The following is a 21,501-nucleotide window of genomic DNA, read 5'->3' as shown; positions in this document are numbered from 1 at the left end:
ACTTGACAATAATAAACAATTTGTTATCGTCATAGATTGGAAACCCGGGAAAAAAGTTTTAGAACTGATGATCAACAAATTTGGAAACGTGTCAATATTCATTGGAAATAAATATTTTAACAACATTGTTAACACTTGCTCTTCGATGGGAGGAAAGTGTTACCACTTGAAAACACTGCTACCTGTTATTAAAGTTTTGAATAATCTGTTGTTGATCGATACAATACCTTCCATCTATGACATTTTTGACACGAGACTTTTACCCATCACATCGTCAACTCTAATCCCAGTGTATCATTCTGAATGGAAACATCAAATTGAATTCATAGTAGAGAGATTATGTCAAAGGAATAAAAAGAACAACTTGCTCTTCGAAATCAATGTCCATAACATGATAGAATATTCCCCTAATTATAAAGAGTGAGTGGTAGTAGATAATTATCTTCTAAATTTGATATATTATTTTTTTATCTAGAAAAAATATATAGTTTTATTAATCTCGAGTAAGCATTCAAATAATACCGAATGGATGAAATTGAAATTCAAAGGATTAGACTTGAAGGGGGTGAAATGAAAAAATTAGAACCAAATTGCCAGGATTATCCGACTAAGCTAGATAGGTAGAGAAAACTTTCAACTTCAATGTCAAGTTCAACAAATACAAAGCTTCTCGTTTTAATTCTAGGGAGAGCAATGACATCGATATATTTGAAGACGAGGAGGTTTATATTGAGTCCAGCCTGTCACTCAACGATATTCTACCGAAAAATCCGAACCAATATGATAAGAACAGAGCACCCAAAATACGAGGTCAGCCTACCACAGTGTATTTCCATGTCACGGTCTTGTCTTTGGATTCAATCAATGAAGAATCGATGGTAAGTCAAAATCAATTTTTGTAGGTATAGATTATATCAACAATGGTTCAAGAAGAAAAAAAAATAAACAAGAACAAGTTTAACTAAAACTAAAAGCTTCCCAATATTTTAGAACGAGCTTTTATTTTTTTACTAAAAAACTTCCAACAGAAACAAATTTTCGGTCGGGCCAAAACTCAAGTCAACCTTCAAATTGGCTTCTCAATCATTGAAAAAAATAAACAAGAACAAGTTTAACTAAAACTAAAAGCTTCCCAATATTTTAGAACAAGCTTTTAGTTTTTTACTAAAAAACTTCCAACAGAAACAAATTTTCGGTCGGGCCAAAACTCAAGTCAACCTTCAAATTGGCTTCTCAATCATTGAAGTACTAACTTACAAAGTTCTTTATGCGAATTCAAATTAACAATGGCTCATTTGGCGTCTCCACTGATTCAACAATTCTCACACCTTTCAGACGTACGTTGCTGACATTTTTCTCGCTCAAAGTTGGCGGGATCAATAGACTGGTGTGATATCTGTGTCGTAGCATGCCTATTCCGTAGTATGTCTCTCATCCGATGGGCGAGAAGAGTCAACATGAGAACACAAGAAAGTAACCGTAGAAATATTTGTGATCGAAAAGCGAGTACAAATTTTCGTCGTTGCGCTGGTGGGCATCGAACGAGGGACCTTCTGCATGGCAAGCGAGCGCGTTACCACTGGGCTAATCATCCCTGGAGGGAATTTAGATAATCATGTCTAAAGGGAATTTAGCTAATCATCCCTAAAAGCAATAATACAACTGTTCTCAGTCCAAGGTACAATGTCACGAATTTTCCCGTCCTAAAAATGTTTGTATTTCTACAGCCACTCAAAACACACAATCCCAACAGTCGCTCCCTCCTGTCTCTTACGTGAAAGCCATCGACATTTGGATGTCGTCGTGTTCTGTGTTCGTGTTTCTGTCACTCATGGAATTTGCAGTGGTGAACAACTACATGGGTCCGATCGCCACCAAAGCAATGAAAGGATACTCGGAAGAGGACTTGAGAAACAATGTCGATGAGTTCAAAGTAAGTGTCTAGTTATAAACTACCTCGGTGGTGTAGTGGTGAACAGAAGAGTGTGGCCCGTGGGTTAAAGTCCTGCAAAGGTACGGAATTTTTCCCACAATGTAATTCGAGAAATTGGTCACAACATTAAGTCGTAGAAGAAAAAGAAAAATTCCGTTCGTCCTCATTTTTCCTGCTCTATGACTTCGAAAGATCACCCAAGTAAGCGCAACTGATCTATTCTTCAAAATCATACCTTTCAGGATTATGATGATTTGGGACCATACCAGTATAAATATTATCAAGGGCCAGAACCACAATCAGAGTTTAATTTTTGTTTAAGTTTAAATCTTGGACTAAATGACTGGTTGATTTCAAACGTTTTAGCCAATCAGATATTCCAAGAGTTAGACTTAAATTAGATTTGAACTCTGATTAAGTTCCTGGTCATTAGTAGCTAGTTACCTACTATTATTGCAAGTTGAATTACCTATCTAATATTAGGTATTTTTATTGTAGTATTATATTGTGGTTATTTTAATTTTCAGATTAACCTTAGTGTTATCCTGTGCAATGAAGTTCGAGTCCTATCCTCACGATACCCAATATTGTTCCATGATGATCGAGAGTTGTAAGTTTTCACTTTTTCTTTCTGCTTTCTCTTCTTCTTCTCCTCCTCCTCCTCTTCTTCCTCCTTCTGTTTAGTCTAAAATAGAATAGACCTATCTCCCAATCTTGTTCAGATAGGACTAGAATTCAATCTTATGCAGTTTTATCGGGATCTTGCAAATATTATTTTGACATTTGGGACGGGTCTCATAATAGAATCAAATTTTGATAAAAAAAAAGGTAATTTCCATGGTAACTTTTTTTACTTTCCTTATCCTGTAATAAGGAAAGTAATTATTTTATTAGTACCTACACTTTCTCGTATTACTGCTTAAGTATAATTATTTTGACCCCAGCTTTCCATAATGTAAGGCCATGTATAAGTGATAGGGTTAACACAACGTTATGTAATGGTCTTAGCAGAATTAAGAATAGTGGGTTGGAAGGTATAGCACAAACACTCTCCAATTTTATCGAAGGGGAGCAAAAGACTTTGTGATTTAGTAGTGATGTGATATATCTTTTGAATTTACTTAAAAATAGGTAGTAATAAAAAAAAAGGTTTAAATATGGCATGGATAGATAATTATTATTCTTCTATATAGGTATCGAGATGCATGTATCATTTATCTATGTTTATGTAACTTTTATTTTATTAAAATCAATTTCAAAATAAGAATAAACTCTGCCTTGTCTGGAGTTCAAACCTTTGCCAAAAAACATACACAAGACTTCCCAATGTTCATAAAACGAGGAACCAACACCATTTCTTCTTATTATTCTCCTCCTCCTTCTTCTTCTTCTTCTCCTTCTTCTTCTCCTCCTCTTCCTTCTTCTCCTCCTCTTCCTTCTTCTTCTCCTCCTTCTCGTCCTTCTTCTTCTCCTCCTTCTTCTCCTCCTCCTCCTCTTCCTTCTTCTCCTCCTCCTTCTTCCTCTTCTTCTTCTTTTCGAAATATAGTATCAACACATGTAAAACAAAGAAAACGAAATATATTGAACGAAGATGAAACACTCGGGGGTATTAGGTTTTTAAGTTTTCTAAATCAATACGAGGGAAACTGAAGCCTTTCAAATTCCTTACATAGTAAGTAACAAGCAGGAGTGGTGTGCACTCCGCCGGATAGTAAATAGTAAGAACAGGGGTTCTCATGTGATTAGAGTCATGTAAAGAGGAAACGTGATTATATCCTGTTCCGATTCTAGGAGACTGTTTCTGGTAGAAGGGATATTTTGACTATTTCTGCTAGTAGGAATATTTTGGTCATGTTTTCGAAGAGAAAATGAAAATGTTCACACTCTACTGAATATGTTTTGTTTGTTATTTACATTTATTACATAAAACAATATTAATTATTATTATTATTAGGTTTTTTTATAATAATGAACCTTCTGCTCAAACCCCACTGATTGGATTAAACGAGCCCACCTACTGTAAACATCACTTGCGTTCGCCAACATTCGAGTCCAATTATTTGGTCAGGATCAACATTGTATTTGTAACAGTACAGAAGTGTATTTTATTCAACTGGACTGGAAAATTATTTACTGGACGCCAGTGGTGTTCACACGATTAAGGCTCGTCGCACATTGGGAGCGTAGCGAATCCAAACCTACCATTTTCATGGGTTTTGGTTTTTCAGACGACTGCGCTACGCTCTACTAAAAGTTGCGCGTTACGGTTCCAATGAGCGACGGACCTATTTCCCTTGTGAACAACCATTTTCCCTGTGACAATACAGGTTGACACATCTCCTAAGGTCAGAATAGGTTAATAAAGACTTATTTTGATCTCGATAATCTCATTAACACTGGTCAGAAATGTTAACACAATATTCTAAGCTTATTAATATAATACATTATTATTAAGTTCAAGTTTTAAAGTTTTACAATCAGAAGATTGATGTATTGGTTTATAAAAGTAACTTTCAGTAATCCAGAGGATAAAATTTTAGAGGTTCTTGTAGAAAATAGTTATCTTATCTCAATGAGAGATGGTTTAAATGCTTTGGAATTGCTGGGGAAAACTTATTTGAAAAAAGAGGACTTTTTAAACACGTAATAGAAACTTCAAATACTTTCTTGATATTGAAGTTCCTTGTTTTTATCAGTGGAGACGCCAAACCTCCTTCGCTCATTTTAAATTCAAGTATCCTTTACCTGCCCGGAAGTAGAATAGAATAGTAAATGTCTTTTATTCCTTTAACATTTGAACATTTTCAACTTATTTTGAGCAAAAATTATAAATAGTTTATTAACAGGTGATTCCTTGATTTTTTCAGGGATCACAACGTTAAATCCAAAAGAACACTAAGAGGACCCGCGATTAGTTTTTCCCTCACAAAGGAAAATTAAAGTTGAAACTAAGAGACTATAGAGTGGCAGAGGCCCAATCGAGTGATTGGGCTCCGGAACTCTAATATAAGGACCGTCGCTCATTGGAAGCGACGAGGGGCGATTTTGAGTAGCACGTATGTGCGTAGTCGTCTGAAAAACCAAAGCTATGATAGAGATAGAGGGTGTGTTTATGTACTGGGCTGAGCTAGGCCATTGTCGGCCTTTAAGCGTGTAAAGTTGGCGGGAAATTCGAAATTTTAATTTTTTTTCCGCAACTTGTACAATCTGAATTCATTTTTTACTTTTTGTCTTTAGTTTGCACGTTTATATTATACTTTTCATTTATATTAGATATTAAAAACAAGCGAATTACAAAGCAAACAAAAATAAATATAAAATAAATTTTAAAAATTGCCGCCGGGACAGCTATCTCACGTCGTCCGAGCTCATCCTAGCCCGGTACATAAACACACCGAGAGAGTCTATAAAAGTTGAAGAAGAAGAAAAAACAATGTTTCAAAAGGGTCCCATTGGGCCCCGAGGCCTGGTTAGAGTATGAACGGACCTGCAACTGCTTTCAGTCAATACTTTAGTGAGTTTAGTGGACCCGTATCGTTCCGATGATGTTGGGGGCTTTAACGGTAATGGCTTTCGTACAAAGTCATAACAATCATAACTAAATGGTTATTGGTTCGCCGATTTATGGTTGATAAGTTAGACGATCGACTATATGGGTGATTTACATGTAAAGTACGTTTTTTAGGATAAAGAAAGAGTAAAATAAAAAGTACAACATACCTACAACTTTATCCCAAACAGATAAGGTTCGTTCTCGGAACTAATGGATTTCTCCTATCCTGGCTTTCACTTTCAGGCTTTCACTCAAAAAATTTTCGTCAGCCCGTCTAGTTAGCTTCTCGGAACTAATGGATTTCTCCTATCCTGGCTTTCACTTTCAGGCTTTCACTCAAAAAATTTTCGTCAGCCCGTCTAGTTAGCTTGGTTTGTAGCGTGTCTGCCTTGCAAGCGCTAGGCCGTGGGTTTGATTCCCGGCCGGGGCGGATTTTATCCTAAACGGATAATGTTCTCGGAACTCGGAAGGGCTTGCTTTCTCCTATCCTGTCTTCTTCCTTCGATTTTGGGACGATAAGACCTTAGCAGTTACGGTTTAAAAAAAATCTCTCCCTCTTCCTCTCTGACGTCATCTCCCCTTCCCATCCAGTTTGTCATAAATCATTTTCACCTATGTAATGCCCCCGCACACATCACATCCCATCACGCCAAAAGTGGAGAAACGCGCATCAGAAGATGGGACATTGGGAAACTAACATACGGTTCGTCTTCACTTAGGAACAAATCCAGGTACAAGCCATACTCGATGGTGGATGGTGCCCTCTTGAGGGCTGAATCGGGCACCATCGATGTATTTTTAGCTAAATCCCCTTTAGGGATGAGCTATTCATTTCTAACGAAAGTTGCAACTTTGGAAATGAAATGAAATAATAGTGCTTATTTATACTGCTCGCAGAGCTTGCATAAGACTGAAAAGTCCCTTCACTCCAGCAGTAGGCTACTACTATTATTGTGGTCGAATTCTCAAATTATATTGAGGATAAAATTCCATACCTCGGCTGGGATTGAACCCACGCCCCCCTGTTTACCAGGCGAGCGCCTTGACCACTATACCACCGAGGCAGGTTAGGTACATACTTTGGGTCGGGGTTAGGTTTTTTGTTTCTCTATTTGAACTGCACCTGAAGTTCGCGTGAAGTTTAAAATTTTCAAATGCTTAATTGTGGCCCACGGCATAAAGAAAGGTTGAGTACGGCTGCTTTAAAGTGATTAAAGTGAATTTCGAGAAGGATCAAAGTCCCACTAATGAGCTGCAATAGGATTAGAGTACACATTGGGAGCGTAGCGAATCCAAACCTACCATTTTCATGGGTTTTGGTTTTTCAGACGACTACGCTCTACTAAAAGTTGCGCGTTACGGTTCCGATGAGCGACGGACCTATTCCCCTTGTGAACAACCATTTTCCCCTGTGAACAACCATTTCCCCCTGTGACAATACAGGTTGACACATCTCCTAAGGTCCGAATAGGTTAATAAAGACTTATTTTGATCTCGATAATCTCATTAACACTGGTCAGAAATGTTAACACAATATTCTAAGCTTATTAATAGCAAAGCAATATCAGTGGAACCTGACCCTGAGAATGAGGTGGGGGAGAGGTTTAAGAGGGGAAAAATAGGAGTTTGGTACAGTCAATCCTGGAGAAATGAGAAAAGGTGTCCCTGTCGGGAAACTTTCCGAAACGGAACCGATTCAGATGGCGTGCCATCTTGTATTTCCTATAATCTAGTTTAGGCGCTCTTTCAGTGTCCTAAGGGAACTTTATAACAAAAGTAAAGGTACTTCATACAATTCAATAGTTGGAGCAGTGTTGTCACTAAGCTTTCTCAATTAAAGGAATCTCATGCAAAAGCGCATTGCGTAAGCCTACAGATTTTCAATTATATTACAAATAGAGGCAAAGTCATTTTCGTTTAAAGGAGTTTTTAGACCTAGAACATTTTCCTTATTTAACCAGACTTCTCAATTATTCAGTTCTCAACTATCCAGGTTCGCCTGTATAAAAGATGAGGGAGTGATGGGAACAAATAGGGAGAGAGAAATTATGAAGGGAGAGATCAAAGCTATTTCGTTTCCAACTTGGCCGGCGGCCATATGTTTTATGCGTAGTAAAATGAACTTTTCCCCTCTTATTTTTGGTCGGGTAATTTTTCAACTTTTTAGAAAACTATGTTTGAAATTTTTACAACGATAAAAAAATATTCTGTTTTGCAAAAAGCCTACACGTTCAAAAACATTGTTATAGGTGTATTTTCCTTTCTTTTCGTGTCCTTTTTTTTCTCGGAATCACTTTGGTTTGGATACAAGAAGTGGGACATGTTTACCTAAATCTTGTTTCATTTGTATTTTCGATATTTGGCTTCATTATTTTCAACTATCCATAGTTGACAGAGAATTATCAGGATTAAATGTAATGGCTAAATGATTCAAATACCCATTTGTCTGATTTTCAGTGTCCCACACAACTCACGATTTGGTATTCCTGTGGAACATGACGGATCCACTCGTGGTGAATCCAGAAATAGAACTGCCTCAGTTAGACATATCTAGAAACTACACAGATGATTGTACCATAGAGTACTCCACAGGTGAATAAATAATAAAATTTGATTTCCAGTGTCCCACACAACTCACGATTTGGTATTCCTGTGGAACATGACGGATCCACTCGTGGTGAATCCTGAAATAGAACTGCCTCAGTTAGACATATCTAGAAACTACACAGATGATTGTACCATAGAGTACTCCACAGGTGAATAAATAATAAAATTTATATTTCACTAGCTAGTAAATCCTTAAGGCATGGCCGTTCATGTCACTCATCCATTTAGTGGTCTTGCTCGGTGTAGCTTAACAAAAACGAACCGGAAACCTAGCCTGACCACTAACTGCCCGGTTCGACTACTAACTGCCCGGTCGATTAACTTTGTAATCAGTTGGAACCTGAAGACTGGCAGGTGGGCGGGACCCAAACCTGAACACGGTGATGGAGATGGACAAATTAATACGTTCACCATAACCGATGAGGCTTTAGACTAGCTATACTCAACCTGCGGCCCGCCAGGCCTCTGTGCGGCCCTTGGCAGTTTCAGCTATGTCTTTTCTGGGCTGCCCTTGACAGCCTAAGCTATGTCTTTTCTCTACGCTGTACGGGTCTTGAAAGCCTGAACTATGTCTTTTCTGTGTGGCCCTTGACAGCCTAAGCTACCTATATCTATTCTGTACTGCCCTTGACAGCTTCAGCTATGTATTTTCTCCAAGGCTCTTGACAACCTAAGTTATGTCTTTTGTGTACGGCCCTTGGAACGGCTGGCTTTCTCCGATCCTGTCCTCCTTCTCTCTTCGCTTTCGGGACGATAAGAGCTCCGTTGTTACATTTCCCTCTATCAAACCTCTCGAAAAAGAAAAGTTGAGTATGACTGTTCCAGGAGGTCAGGAATCACACAGATCACGGTGTTTTGAAAAGGAGGAGGTATTCGTTGTCAGGTGAAAACAATTTTTATGTTCGCCCGTTCATTTGTTATCAGAGATGAGGCGTTGAGGATTTCGATTAATTTATTGATTTTCTCTTCAGTTCGATGTTTTTTATTATTACTATTATTTTTTTAATAGAGAAAATGGAGATATCCAATTTAGTAGATGTTCATGCCTACGAGGTACAAGATGGGTTTCTTGTTTCTTCACGATGCATTTTATTAATGTCATATCTTTTCAAAGATGGTACCCATAAGGTCAAGAAATCTGTTGAGTACAGGCTCAGGCTCTCTCTCTCTCTCTCGTGTATTCAATACACTAGTAAAATACCTATTGAGTTTATTAGAGCCAGAAAACATTTTTTATATATCAAAATTTTCAACTTCTTAGGTGGACTTTTTATTTCTATTAATTAAATAATTGAAGTGAAATTTTCAGCAACTCTAAAAAGTCTAATCAATACACTAGTAAAATACCTATGGAGTTTATTAGAGCCAGAAAACATTTTTTATAAATCAAAATTTTCAACTTCTTAGGTGGACTTTTTATTTCTATTAATTAAATAATTGAAGTGAAATTTTCAGCAACTCTAAAAAGTCTAAAGTACAGCTTGTAAATTTCCGTAATCCCGAAATGTCCAGAATGAACAGAGATAAACCCAAAAATCAAATGGAAAATCAGCGGAATCTTGAAATGCTGGGTCTGTCTGAAGATACCAGTATATCATCCTGTTACCAGTCAGCTAATCAAATCGGATACTCTTCAGTACCTGAGACATCTCAGCCAGACTCCATGGGTTCCATCCTATCTCCAAGCACTCTATTCAGCTCTGAGGATAACGCATACAGGCAGCCCTATTTTACACCAAGTTGGAGGACGGGTCAAAACTATTGCGGGAAGAATTGTCAAATGGGAAACCCAGGTCCCAGCGAAAGAGTTCAACCCCCTGACGAGACCATATCGGGAAACAAATCGAAAACTTGTGATACGAAAAGGTCGAAAAATCCACCTGATGACCATTGTGCTTGGGGAGATGCTCAGTACAACCAGAGCAAGGGCTACCAGTGTGAACAAACCAGGAACCAGAATCCGGACAACTTGAGACTGTCCAAACAACCTCAACCAAGTGTGAGACAGAACGAACCTTCATATCAAGTGAGAAGTAATGGTCAATGGGGAGACAATAATGGGCCTAATGCGAGAGTACCACAGAATATGCCAGCTAGGGATTATAATCAACAGAATACGCCAGACAGGGATTATATTCAAAACGAGCGAGGATTATGCCAACAATGCCAGAATTGTCAATGCAGACAGCAGAAGCCCGATGATCCTTACCCCTATTACCGACCATGCCCAGACATGTATCAGCAGAATGTTATAGAACCACGGAAGATGAAACCTAATCAGTCTACGACCAGTTTCCATGCAGTGCGGAGAACCAATAGCCAGTTTGATCCAACTTCTAGAGAAGCGATGGACAGGGATCATGAAACGATGGGGTATCTTCACAGCGGTACAAAGAAATACAACCATCCTATGGGTCAAAAGAATTGTGCGTGTCAACTCCACGGCGAAAAGAGGAAGACTACAACCGACCTGTCTTCTGTTGGAAGCTCAGTGCCTAGTAGAATGGTGAACAGCCCCGCGCCAAGCTGCAGACTGCCAGTTTCCAAGACCAAAGAACGGACGGACCCTTCGGCGAAAGGTCGAGGGAAGCGATTCCTGGAGAAAACAGCCTCTGATGACAATGTCTCGTGTCAAAGTGTAATGGCGAGAAAAATTAAGAGAATACCAAGCAGAAGAATGCATTCATTCTGTATGTCTAAACGTCCAAGTGAACGCAGTATGTCCAGCAATAAGGAAGCGAAAAAATAACAACAAATACTTACTTGAACCTAATACTGAAATAAATTCCATGTGTATACGGCTGTAATTAAATAACTTACAACTTTTGATTGTTTTCATTTTTTAAACCAAAATAATGTAATAATTAGAATTATATATTATACCTCTTTCATTAGTATCCCCATACATCTCAGACCTACGATTCACCTCGTCGATCGACGGCTTCAACTATGTGTGGACACAGCTTTAGTTCGTGGTTATGTACAGAGTTAGGCGTGGATATGCCTGTCCCGGTGCAGCACACTAAAGAGATAAGAGCCTCTCATATCGTGATTTTTGTCCTCACGATCACGACCTTAGCGTTAGGTGTTGCAGATAAACCAGGTTCTCCTGGAAATATTTGAAGCCCTTGGGAGTGTAGTGGATTTTACAACCGTAACAACATGTGTAAGTTTCGCTCGTAATGATGCTCAAACTACTTGAACCTAATACTGAAATAAATTCCATGTGTATACGGCTATAATTGAATAACTTACAACTTTTGATTGTTTTCATTTTTTAAACCAAAATAATGTAATAATTAGAATTATATAATATACCTCTTTCATTAGTATCCCCATACATCTCAGACCTACGATTCACCTCGTCGATCGACGGCTTCAACTATGTGTGGACACAGCTTCATGTCGTATAAGGCCGGCCACTCACTATCAGGTTTGCCTGTCAGGTCTAACTGGTAGGACGGCCTTTCACGCTCCTACTGTCGGACAGATCTAGGTCCGTCAGACCACCGGAACGTGTGTGGCGGTAAAAGCTTCCAATTTCAGTCTTCGGACCGTCTGAGGTCAGCCAATTACTCTCAGGTAGACCTGACACCTGACAGGTACAGCTAAAAAGGTCCCCCTGTCAGGTCTACCTGATAGTGAGTGGCTGGCTTGAGAGACCTAGAAATCAGAAGTTTTTCCGCCACACACGTTTCGGCGGTCTCACAGACCTGTGTCTGTCCAATAGTAAAATCGTGAGTGGCCGGCCTTAGGAGCAGCAAAGCTCGCAACACCCAGAGCAGAAGTTTTCAATCAGTTAACGAGATAATTATAGTAACTACACCTGACAACTATCATTTGCTTTCTGGTGGAGATGCTAAAATTACCACTTTATTGGTGGAGATGTCAAAACTTATTTCAAATAAATTAGGTACTGGAGACTCGATTTTTTTTCTTTTCCATCATCTTCTGTTGAGATGACAAAATTAAAACTATTGGTGGAGATGCCAACATTTTTTTTTTTTTTTTTCTGGCAGATGCAATGCCGCGATGTTTAGGATGAGTTCGGTTAGAGGGTTAGAGTTTATGGCATCCTAGATAATCAATTTCCTCCCATCTAATGTAACGTCTTTGGTATTCAGTCAATTTCACTGGTAAACAAGAAAAGCCAAATTTTCTGCACGGAACTCTTTAATGAGACCACCCTGTATAAATATGATAGGGACATGTGTGAGCGATCTCGCGTGATTTGAAATCAAATTTCCAATTCAGGTGCGGAGTTTTTTGTGTTGATATAGTGTTGTTCCAAACACATTCCTTAGCAAGAGGACACTATTGATAGCATCAATCAATAACTTTAGCCTGCTCAGGTATGCTCACCAAGATGTTTATCATTTTTCCAAGGCATGTTGAATACCGGGTGTGCCCACAAAACGGTACTTGTCAATTTATTAGGACTATGTAATACACATTATGAATTTATGAAGAACAACGCTTCCTTGAGGACACCTTGTAACCTTATACCTACGTTAAACGAGGAGTAATGAATTTTATGCATTCTTGGACTTCACAAAAGCCTTTGATTTTCCTGTGTATAAATTGATTTGATAGTAAGATTAATAAAAGTATAAAAAATGAGGTTGAACGAAAAACCAATATTAAATTCTTCCCTCGTACGTATACGAATAGGTAAGTACCCAATCTCAAATCAGATCTTTGCTAAAAGGAAAAACAGACAGACCACATGCACGACATAGATTCATAGATAAAAGATAAATAACTAATGAGGGAAAATGCAAGGAAAATTATGTGAAAGTAAATGAAAGCTAACAAGAAAAAGCTGAAAACTACTTTCTAATAAAAATAAATAATAATAAAACCTTATACAGGGTTACTATGGCGCTTTTTATATTTTTCAGGAGTGGTTTGTGGCGAAATTTTTCCGATTATTCTTCGCTCATAACTTGGAACTTAGAATGAGACTTCAAAACTTAAATTATTGGAAACAATTTCGCTTTGGTAGTACCAACGCTATAATTTGTATTCCTTCAATCGTTGCTAGGTACTCTTTGCACTAAGTACCTACTCAATTAACGAGGTCGGGAGCACCCCGTATTCCAAAAACGGAGCCAAAATAACTCCCACGCTACAGGGAATCGAACCTGGGACCTCCGGTGTGCAAGCCTAGCCTGATACCCACTCGGCCGCGAAAGTTGAAGTTATTACAATTTCTAATTTCACGCCTGACTTATAAAATCTGACGGGAAAAACACAGTCAGAAGAAGAAAACAGCAAGAAAAGTACACCCGACTACAAGCGTAATAACAATAACAGCAAATAGTAATAATATTTGAAGCATCAGTTGGAAAAACTTAACGATTTATTATCCCCACCTATAGGAGGTAGGAGATAGGTTCTATGAAAAAGCTGCCACCTCTTCAGGCCTGCTGTGCCAGATACAGAGAAAGTGATGTTTCGATAAGTGGGAAAGTGGGATCATATTGTAGTCTGCTATGAAATGGGAGAAAGCACACCTACTGGAGTCCGGAATAACACCTCATTATAAGAAGTGGTTCTTCTTGTTTAAAATGAGGTCAGAGTGAGTTCTCATTTGTCCTTCAAGTAAGTGATGGATAGGGCAGAAATAAAGGAAATCGAAACGTTCACAATGATTTACAGTTGCTGCTATCTCTCGGTCCCTACCTTTTTTGATCCCTAACTGACGGTATCTTTAAAGTCTCTACCCTATTTGGTCCCCAACTGTAGGAGTAAAGGGACTTTCAGTCTCATTAAGGTAGTATAAACAGGGTATATTCTATTATATTTTATACCTGACCAGAGGTATTCCCAACCCTATTTCCGGGTATATTCTATTCTAACTGACCAGGGATATTCCCAACCCTATTTTTCCCTTATTCCCAACTGGTCCTCGGTTGTGAAGAGGTCTCGTTACATGACACAAAGCTGGAAAACTGAAGAGAAGTGAGTCCCTGGAGAGATGAGAGAAATAGAGAAAGCACAAAGCAAACAGCTAGAGAGAGAGAAGGGAAAAATCAGACTAGAGAGAAGGGAAAAATCAGATTTCGTATAGTTCGCAACTAAAATCCTCCTCGTCTCGTCTCAACTGTCATTGTTTCTACAGTGTGGAACTGTTGGATGTTGGGAAGAGTGGGAGAACAGATTTCTAGTGGGGGAAAAATCCTTTTCCAACGCTAACGTGCAACCTTCACAGAAACATACCAGCAAATGTTGTACGTACTCCAACAAATGGGCATGGGGTTTAGTTGGTATTTAGTACTTCCCTTCTTCAATTAGTTTTCTGTGGTGGTGATGCTTGGCCAGAGGGTACGATAGTGAAGCAGTTTGCTGGGAAGTTTCTCCGTGGCTTCGTTCAGGATTCATTCTCTTCTGGTGATGCTGGTAGCGATTCGGCTTCTGTTAGGTCTGATTCTGCTGAAAGTACCTAGAACTGTTTTATATCTACTGTTTGCTCTTATTCATAGGTATTCCATTGGACTACCTAAAATCCATTTTGGGTAAGAATTATCATAAACCGAGGAATCATATAAGCACTTGCCTGTAGAATGGTGGAGGTGTTCGATCATTCCAAGTTCTGCCATCACTCAAACTGTTGTACATCTGGTGCTTTCAGTATATTGCCTGGATATCTATGTAATCCATGTTCATGAAGATTTCTATTAGTGCTATTATCATGTCTGAATGTGTTTTTAATAACTGATGCATGAGTGCAGCTTGGTGATTCTAGCATGTATCCTGCTGATATCTATGCTCTATTCTCCATGTGTTTTGCACAGATCTAGTGATTAGTCTATGACCAGAAGAGAGTGGAACGTTTTGGTCGGATGTGTGATCAGAGAATACAGGCTGATTTATACAACAATCTCATGGCAACAAGATGGGTGGATCTGATCATGAAAACAGTCGGGAATCTATGGGCAAGAAAAGCACAGGACAGAGAGGGTTGGGGACTTTGCGATCTGGAACACTGGAGAAACACCAGTGTTGATACCACAGATCCATTAAGGTAATCATTTGATCAAGACCCATCAAATATACGAGACCTTGTTTAGACTGCTGGGGTAAAGGGACTTTTCAGTCCTATTCGGGCAGGATAAACAAGGTATATTAAAATTTTTTCGAACATTTGGTACTCGAACTATAGTCTCCTTGATTATGAGTCCAATGTGGTCACTGGCCAATGCCACAGTAACTGTACACGTGACTGTAACGGATTTACAACTGAATGTCTTATTTTCATGGGAGCTTTCACAAAAAATTCAAACTTCCCAGGCCTAATCCGGTTCTGCTGAAAGTAAAACTGTTCTATAATATCTACTGTTTGCTCTTATTCATAGGTATTCCATTGGACTACCTAAAATCCATTTTGGGTAAGAATTATCATAAATCGAGGAATCATATGAGCACTTGCCTGTAGAATTGTGGAGGTGTTCGATCATTCCAAGTTCTGCTATCACTCAAACTGTTGTACATCTGGTGCTTTCAGTATATTGCCTGGATATCTATGTAATCCATGTTCATGAAGATTTCTATTAGTGCTATTATATTGTCTGAATGTGTTTTTAATAACTGATGCATGAGTGCAGCTTGGTGATTCTAGCATGTATCCTGCTGATATCTGTGCTCTATTCTCCATGTGTTTTGCACAGATCTAGTGATTAGTCTATGACCAGAAGAGAGTGGAACGTTTTGGTCGGAGGTGTGATCAGAGAATACAGACTGATTTATACAACAATCTCATGGCAACAAGATGGGTGGATCTGATCATGAAAACAGTCGGGAATCTATGGACAAGAAAAGCACAGGACAGAGAGGGTTGGGGACTTTGCGATCTGCAACACTGGAGAAACACCAGTGTTGATACCATAGATCCATCGAGGTAATCATTTGATCAAGACAATAATGATTATTGTCAACATAACCAACATTCTAAACGGATAGGCAACCAACAAGACTGCCAGACTCCAAAGTCAAGAGAAGCTTCCTAACTTTACAACCAGCCTATAAAATAATAAAATATAACTTGCATGAATAATGCCTCTTTGTCATCAGAGTATTAGACCAAGCATTACTATTACTATAATACTGAACTGTCTATGGAATAATAGAGATATGTTTATTTCAGTCGACATATCCGTTTGCAAAACACGCCTAGTAATTTGTAAATCTCCGTGTCATAGGGATAAGGCAATGGTACAATAATGTTTAGAGAATGAGTACTGAATAGTTCAATAAGCGATCTGAAATGAGTACCTAAATATATACACAGAAATATTATGATATGATATACCTACATTCTAATATTCATCAAGAGCAGCAAATGAGTTCATTATCGTACTCAAAACGATGGCGGTATAATTGTAATGCTTGAATACATGAATTACTGAACTTACTGATCAACTTAATTTTTCAGAAAACCAGAATACCTTCGGTATGTATGAAGTACAAAAAATTCTAAAATCTAAAGGACAAGGTCTCCTTTACTCTTTACTTACATCAAGTGAAAATATTGCTTAGACCAGATAGAGGATGAAGCAACAAAACCATTTTCCACGAATCAGGATTTTCCTTTCAACGAATTTGTGAAATGTTTTCACAATCCAGGAATGAAAGGAAAGGTTCAAGAAGACGAGAAGTCCGGGGCCTATGACTAAACAATGGAAAAATGATATTGCCTCAGATAAACCTGATGATTAATACCAGCACGGGCAGACCTAACGCGGCTCTGCATCTTGGCCTTATTTGAATAAGAAGATATAATGTCCGAGTGTGATGTCCTATCATATTCTTTCTCTCTCAGGTTACAATCTGGCGATTGGTTGGCAGCAGCAGTTTAGCTGTTAGCTCTTCTCCTCCATTCATTCCGATCTTGAGCTATTCGCTTCAGCTCCATGTAGTTCTGGCATCCCATATCGGTCTCCACATCTCGCTTCTTCCAAGAACCCACTGCACAATCTGCACATGAAGAGTTCCAATCAAGACCATCCCAAGATAGATCTTCCCATTTCTGAAATCGACAGCAAAAGAAAATGAATTTCGAAATATAAAAATTTCAGAAAAAATAAATGCGAGCTATCATGAGAACCAGAGATAGGAGGAAGAAAAAATGTAAGAGAGAGAAAATTAAAGTTATTAATTGAGATTACAAAGGAAGCATTAAAAAAATAGGAAGAAAGGGGATATTAGAAGGGGAGGGGAACGAGGAAGATGAGAGTAAAGCTCATAGTGGCGTAGCTTCTTTATTTATTTATTTGCACTCTAAGCAACAAAGCCCATGTGTGAAGAGAGTGCAATCCAAGTACTATCCACGCCCAACGTTGCTTAACTTCAGTGATCGGAAGAAAACCGATGTAGGTATTCAACGGAGAAATCTTTCAACATCAACGTCAGCATCTGATCGAAATTTTGCAGGAATTAAGAGAAGGAACGCGAAGAGATCGACCTATAAAAGTGGACAAATTCAGGGCTGATAAAACAGGTAAAAGCAATTGAAAAAAAAAAAAAAAAATACCTAGTGCAAGGATTCAAAAAGATCGCAGAAAAAAATTATCTATAGAGATGGAAAAAGTTGACAAACTCATGACTGACAGAACATGTCTACCGAAAAAAAAGACCCAAAGCGACTAAAATTAAACCCTGCCTCTACTGACAGAACGAACATCAAGCGTCTGGGCCTTCTGAGAGGGACCCAAAATCCGAAACTTTCCTCCACCACTAAGTCTCGATACGTTACAACATAGAGTAATGACTTCCTATTATCTGCAGATAGCAGAGCATTTTCTGGATAGCTCTTCTCTCTGTTCCTGAGGGATCAACTCTTGTGTTAAAAATATAGGCTAATCCCGAAGACTTCTCTGTAAAGAGGTCCTCTTCGAGTTTTTCTTTCTGGGAAATCAAAAGCTGAGAATGACGTTGAGATGAACCTTGTTTGAATTAAAACAGTAGTTGGACTAGTTGGTTCAATTTTTATCGAATCAATTTTCGGACTACAGTATCAAAGGCTTTTGTAAAGTCCAAAAATGCCTACAAATCTTTATCTTTTTGTTCAATCTGAAAGGTTACACGAACTCGCTGCTACTATTGGTAACTATAACTCAAATAAAGGCATGTCACTTTTCAATGTCTCTAATAAACAAGGTAGTAAGTACTTTAGGTCAGAGCAGTACATTGTAAATACGCTTTCAGTGTACTTTATTTTGAAAATCTACAAATAAATTCTACGAGCTGAATTATGAATGACAATAGCTGGAGCTGGATGCAAGTTTTGTTGCTATACATTTAGACTTAATGAGTTTTGTATGTTCTATTGTGCTGCTGGGATGTATAATTATTATCATTTCACTATTATAATAATTACTTACATTTAAGTGGTTTTAATAGACTTTCAGGGACGGTTTGTGGAGGGCAGAGATCGTATTGGAGACAACAGATAGTAGAGATTGTCCGGAATAGATTGTCTTGATTTTCTGTTTGTACTCACAATGAACTGAAAATGGAAGAGTATGAATATCATGATTCTTCACTCTTGTTTTAACTTCTTAGGTAATTCGTCGAGTTCTTTTTACAAGACTAAAAATTGCTGAACAATGAACATTTTTTGGACTTCCTAATTGTAATTTCACCAGGAGCTTCATGGAAAATGTTGAAGTGCAACATTTGCAAAGGTGCAAACTATTAGCAAACATGGTCAACCAAAAAATTTCATCAACCAAATTTTTTCCTTGGAAGGTATCCTTCCACTTCTGGACATCAAAATGTGATTTCCGGACTTCAGAGCATGGGTAAGTTTGATCCTAGATACCTAACTACTCTATCCTACATCCTTTCAGGAGATATTCACTCAGATAAGTCAAATCAGCCCTGGACCTGGAGCACAGCTATGACATTATAACTCATCAATAATTGATGTTCCCAGGTCCCAAGACTACCAGTCCGGCATAACATAGTAATATTACATTTGATATAATTACACGCAAACTATTAGCAAACATTATTATACCTCGTTGTCCCAGCCCCATTCAATAGACGACACAGCATAAAACATAGAAATGCGTTTCTGCATACAGGGCGCTCTCAGTAAATAAAATTACAATGAGAGAGTCCCACCAGAACTGTTGGTAAATGTAATAAGAGTGGAAACTAGGAAAGACAAAGTCCAAGTCCCACTGTCCGTTCAGTTAGGCCAGCCACCCACTATCAGGTAGATCTGACAGGTACTGCTGAAAAGGTTCGTATATCAGGTCTACCTGATACCTGATTAGGTGGACTTGATCAGTGCCCTAAATCACCAAAGTATGGAAAAGTATTTACAATTCCATATTTTGATATGATTCGTCCAAATTCAAAATTCTGCTTTTCCATTGGCTATTACACTTGTAAGATACTTTTCTATACTTTGGTGATTTAGGGCACAGGTGTACCTGTCAGGTCTAGGTACCTGATATTGAGTGGCTGGCCCAACGAGCAGTCAAATGCTTTTCAGATGATTGTGGTAAGTGAGAAGTAAGCTTACCATGTGACTTGAGCAGGAGATTTGAATACTCACATTTAATGAGTGCGAGAGAACATTTGGGAGTGAGACCATTTTGACTGTACCTGATTGAATCGTGACCTGCACTAATGTCGGAATCGGGTTCAAAAGGAATTACCAAAATTTTTTGAACATTTGGTACTCGAACTATAGTCTCCTTGGTTATGAGTCCAATGTGGTCACTGGCCAATGCCACATTAACTGTACACGTGACTGTAACGGATTTACAACTGAATGTCTTATTTTCATGGGAGCTTTCACAAAAAATTCAAACTTCCCAGGCCTATACGAATAAGAGCTTCTCTCCTTCATACCAACAGTGGGTACAGCTTCACTGTAGATTACTCTCGATATCCAACTACCCAGTAGCAATTGGAAAGATGTATCAATAGCATTAGAAGTAGTTATACGATTGCTATTTCACCATAAATTAGCCACGATCAATGCAAACGGAAGCCATGTTGTTGTGCAATTTGAAATAAGTGTAACGGTCATAAAATTATCACTCACGCCTGACTTGTGATATCAGAGAAGATTTCCGATAAGAATCTTCTGAACATTGGAAACGCATATAATTTAACATTTAACTCATGTGCATACGCCTTGTTAAGTTTCTCCTCAACAAATCACAAGTGATTCACAATTCAAACGGTCGAGAGTGTTGAATTGAGTTTGCATTAATTCCAGACACGGGGAGATATTCAAACATTTAGAACAATACACCAGATCAAATCAGTGAACACCAAGGAGTTGTGTTATGAGATGTAAACCTTTCTGAATTTAGGATTTCATAAATATTGATATTGTAAACGAAACTGTTCTTGTAAACTTACAATGAAATGCTTTCTTACCGGTACTTTACAATTCATAAAAATATAGGCAATTCATATAAAATATACCTATAAGTAATTCATGTAAAATACAATTTGTAAATCTCCGTGTGATAGGGAGAGGGCAATGGTATAATAATGTTTAGAGAATGACTACTGAATAGTTCAATAAGCGATCTGAAATGAGTACCTAAATATTAGGGTTGCCAGATCATTTTTAGCCCAAAACGGGACAAGCGACCTAAAACGTCAAAACAAAAAACGGGATTTTGGATGAAAATACGGGACAAGAGCTTTTTTAACCCCCCCTAGCCCTCACCCTGCAATTTTTGGTAGAAAAAAACACTCAATTTTTAAAAATCAACTGTTTTTTCTTCAGATTTATTAATGAAATTAGAAATTAAAAATTATTCACTTCTCATAGTCGAGAGTGTTGAATTGAGTTTGCATTAATTCCAGACACGGGGAGATATTCAAACATTTAGAACAATACATCAGATCAAAATCAATGAACACCAAGGAGTTGTGTTATGAGATGTAAACCTTTCTGAATTTAGGATTTCATAAATATTGATATTGTAAACGGAACTGTTCTTGTAAACTTACTATGAAATGCTTTCTTACCGGTACTTTACAATTCATAAAAATATAGGCAATTCATATAAAATATACCTATAAGTAATTCATGTAAAATATACTCTCAGTTATCCTGCCTCCTTATAAAATGTATAATATTAGATTTAAATGTCTTGAGGTCATGTAAATCCTGCCTTGGAGTCATTTTGGAACAAATTGCAAGAATTTCCTTTTTTGGTTTCAAAACTGCACAACAATGTATAATATTAGATTTAAAAAATGTCTTGAGGTCATGTAAATCCTGCCTTGGAGTCATTTTGGAACAAATTGCAAGAATTTCCTTTTTTGGTTTCAAAACTGCACAAACCCATTAGGATTTGTACTCAATATTGGTTACTCGACCACCGAGTCCTTGTTTACATCATGTTCAATGTTCATTAGTGTCATAGGG

General features: G+C 38.0%; 1 protein-coding gene across 1 annotated transcript; it reads left to right on the top strand.

Annotated features, from left to right (window-relative positions):
- Window positions 1-63: 63 nt before the first annotated feature.
- LOC103523361 (glycine receptor subunit alpha-4-like) lies at window positions 64-8,086 on the top strand. The gene is made up of 6 exons (XM_026832915.1): window positions 64-420; window positions 686-878; window positions 1,336-1,372; window positions 1,728-1,926; window positions 2,461-2,543; window positions 7,944-8,086. Exons 1-6 carry the CDS (start codon window positions 68-70, stop codon window positions 8,084-8,086), a joined length of 1,008 nt encoding a protein of 335 aa, XP_026688716.1. The 5' UTR covers window positions 64-67.
- The last annotated feature ends 13,415 nt before the right edge of the window (window positions 8,087-21,501 follow it).

This window comes from Diaphorina citri, unplaced genomic scaffold, assembly GCF_000475195.1.
Source record: "Diaphorina citri unplaced genomic scaffold, Diaci psyllid genome assembly version 1.1 scaffold83, whole genome shotgun sequence".
Classification (NCBI taxonomy): Eukaryota; Metazoa; Arthropoda; class Insecta; order Hemiptera; family Psyllidae; genus Diaphorina; species Diaphorina citri.
This window is presented reverse-complemented; position numbering and strand designations above follow the sequence as displayed.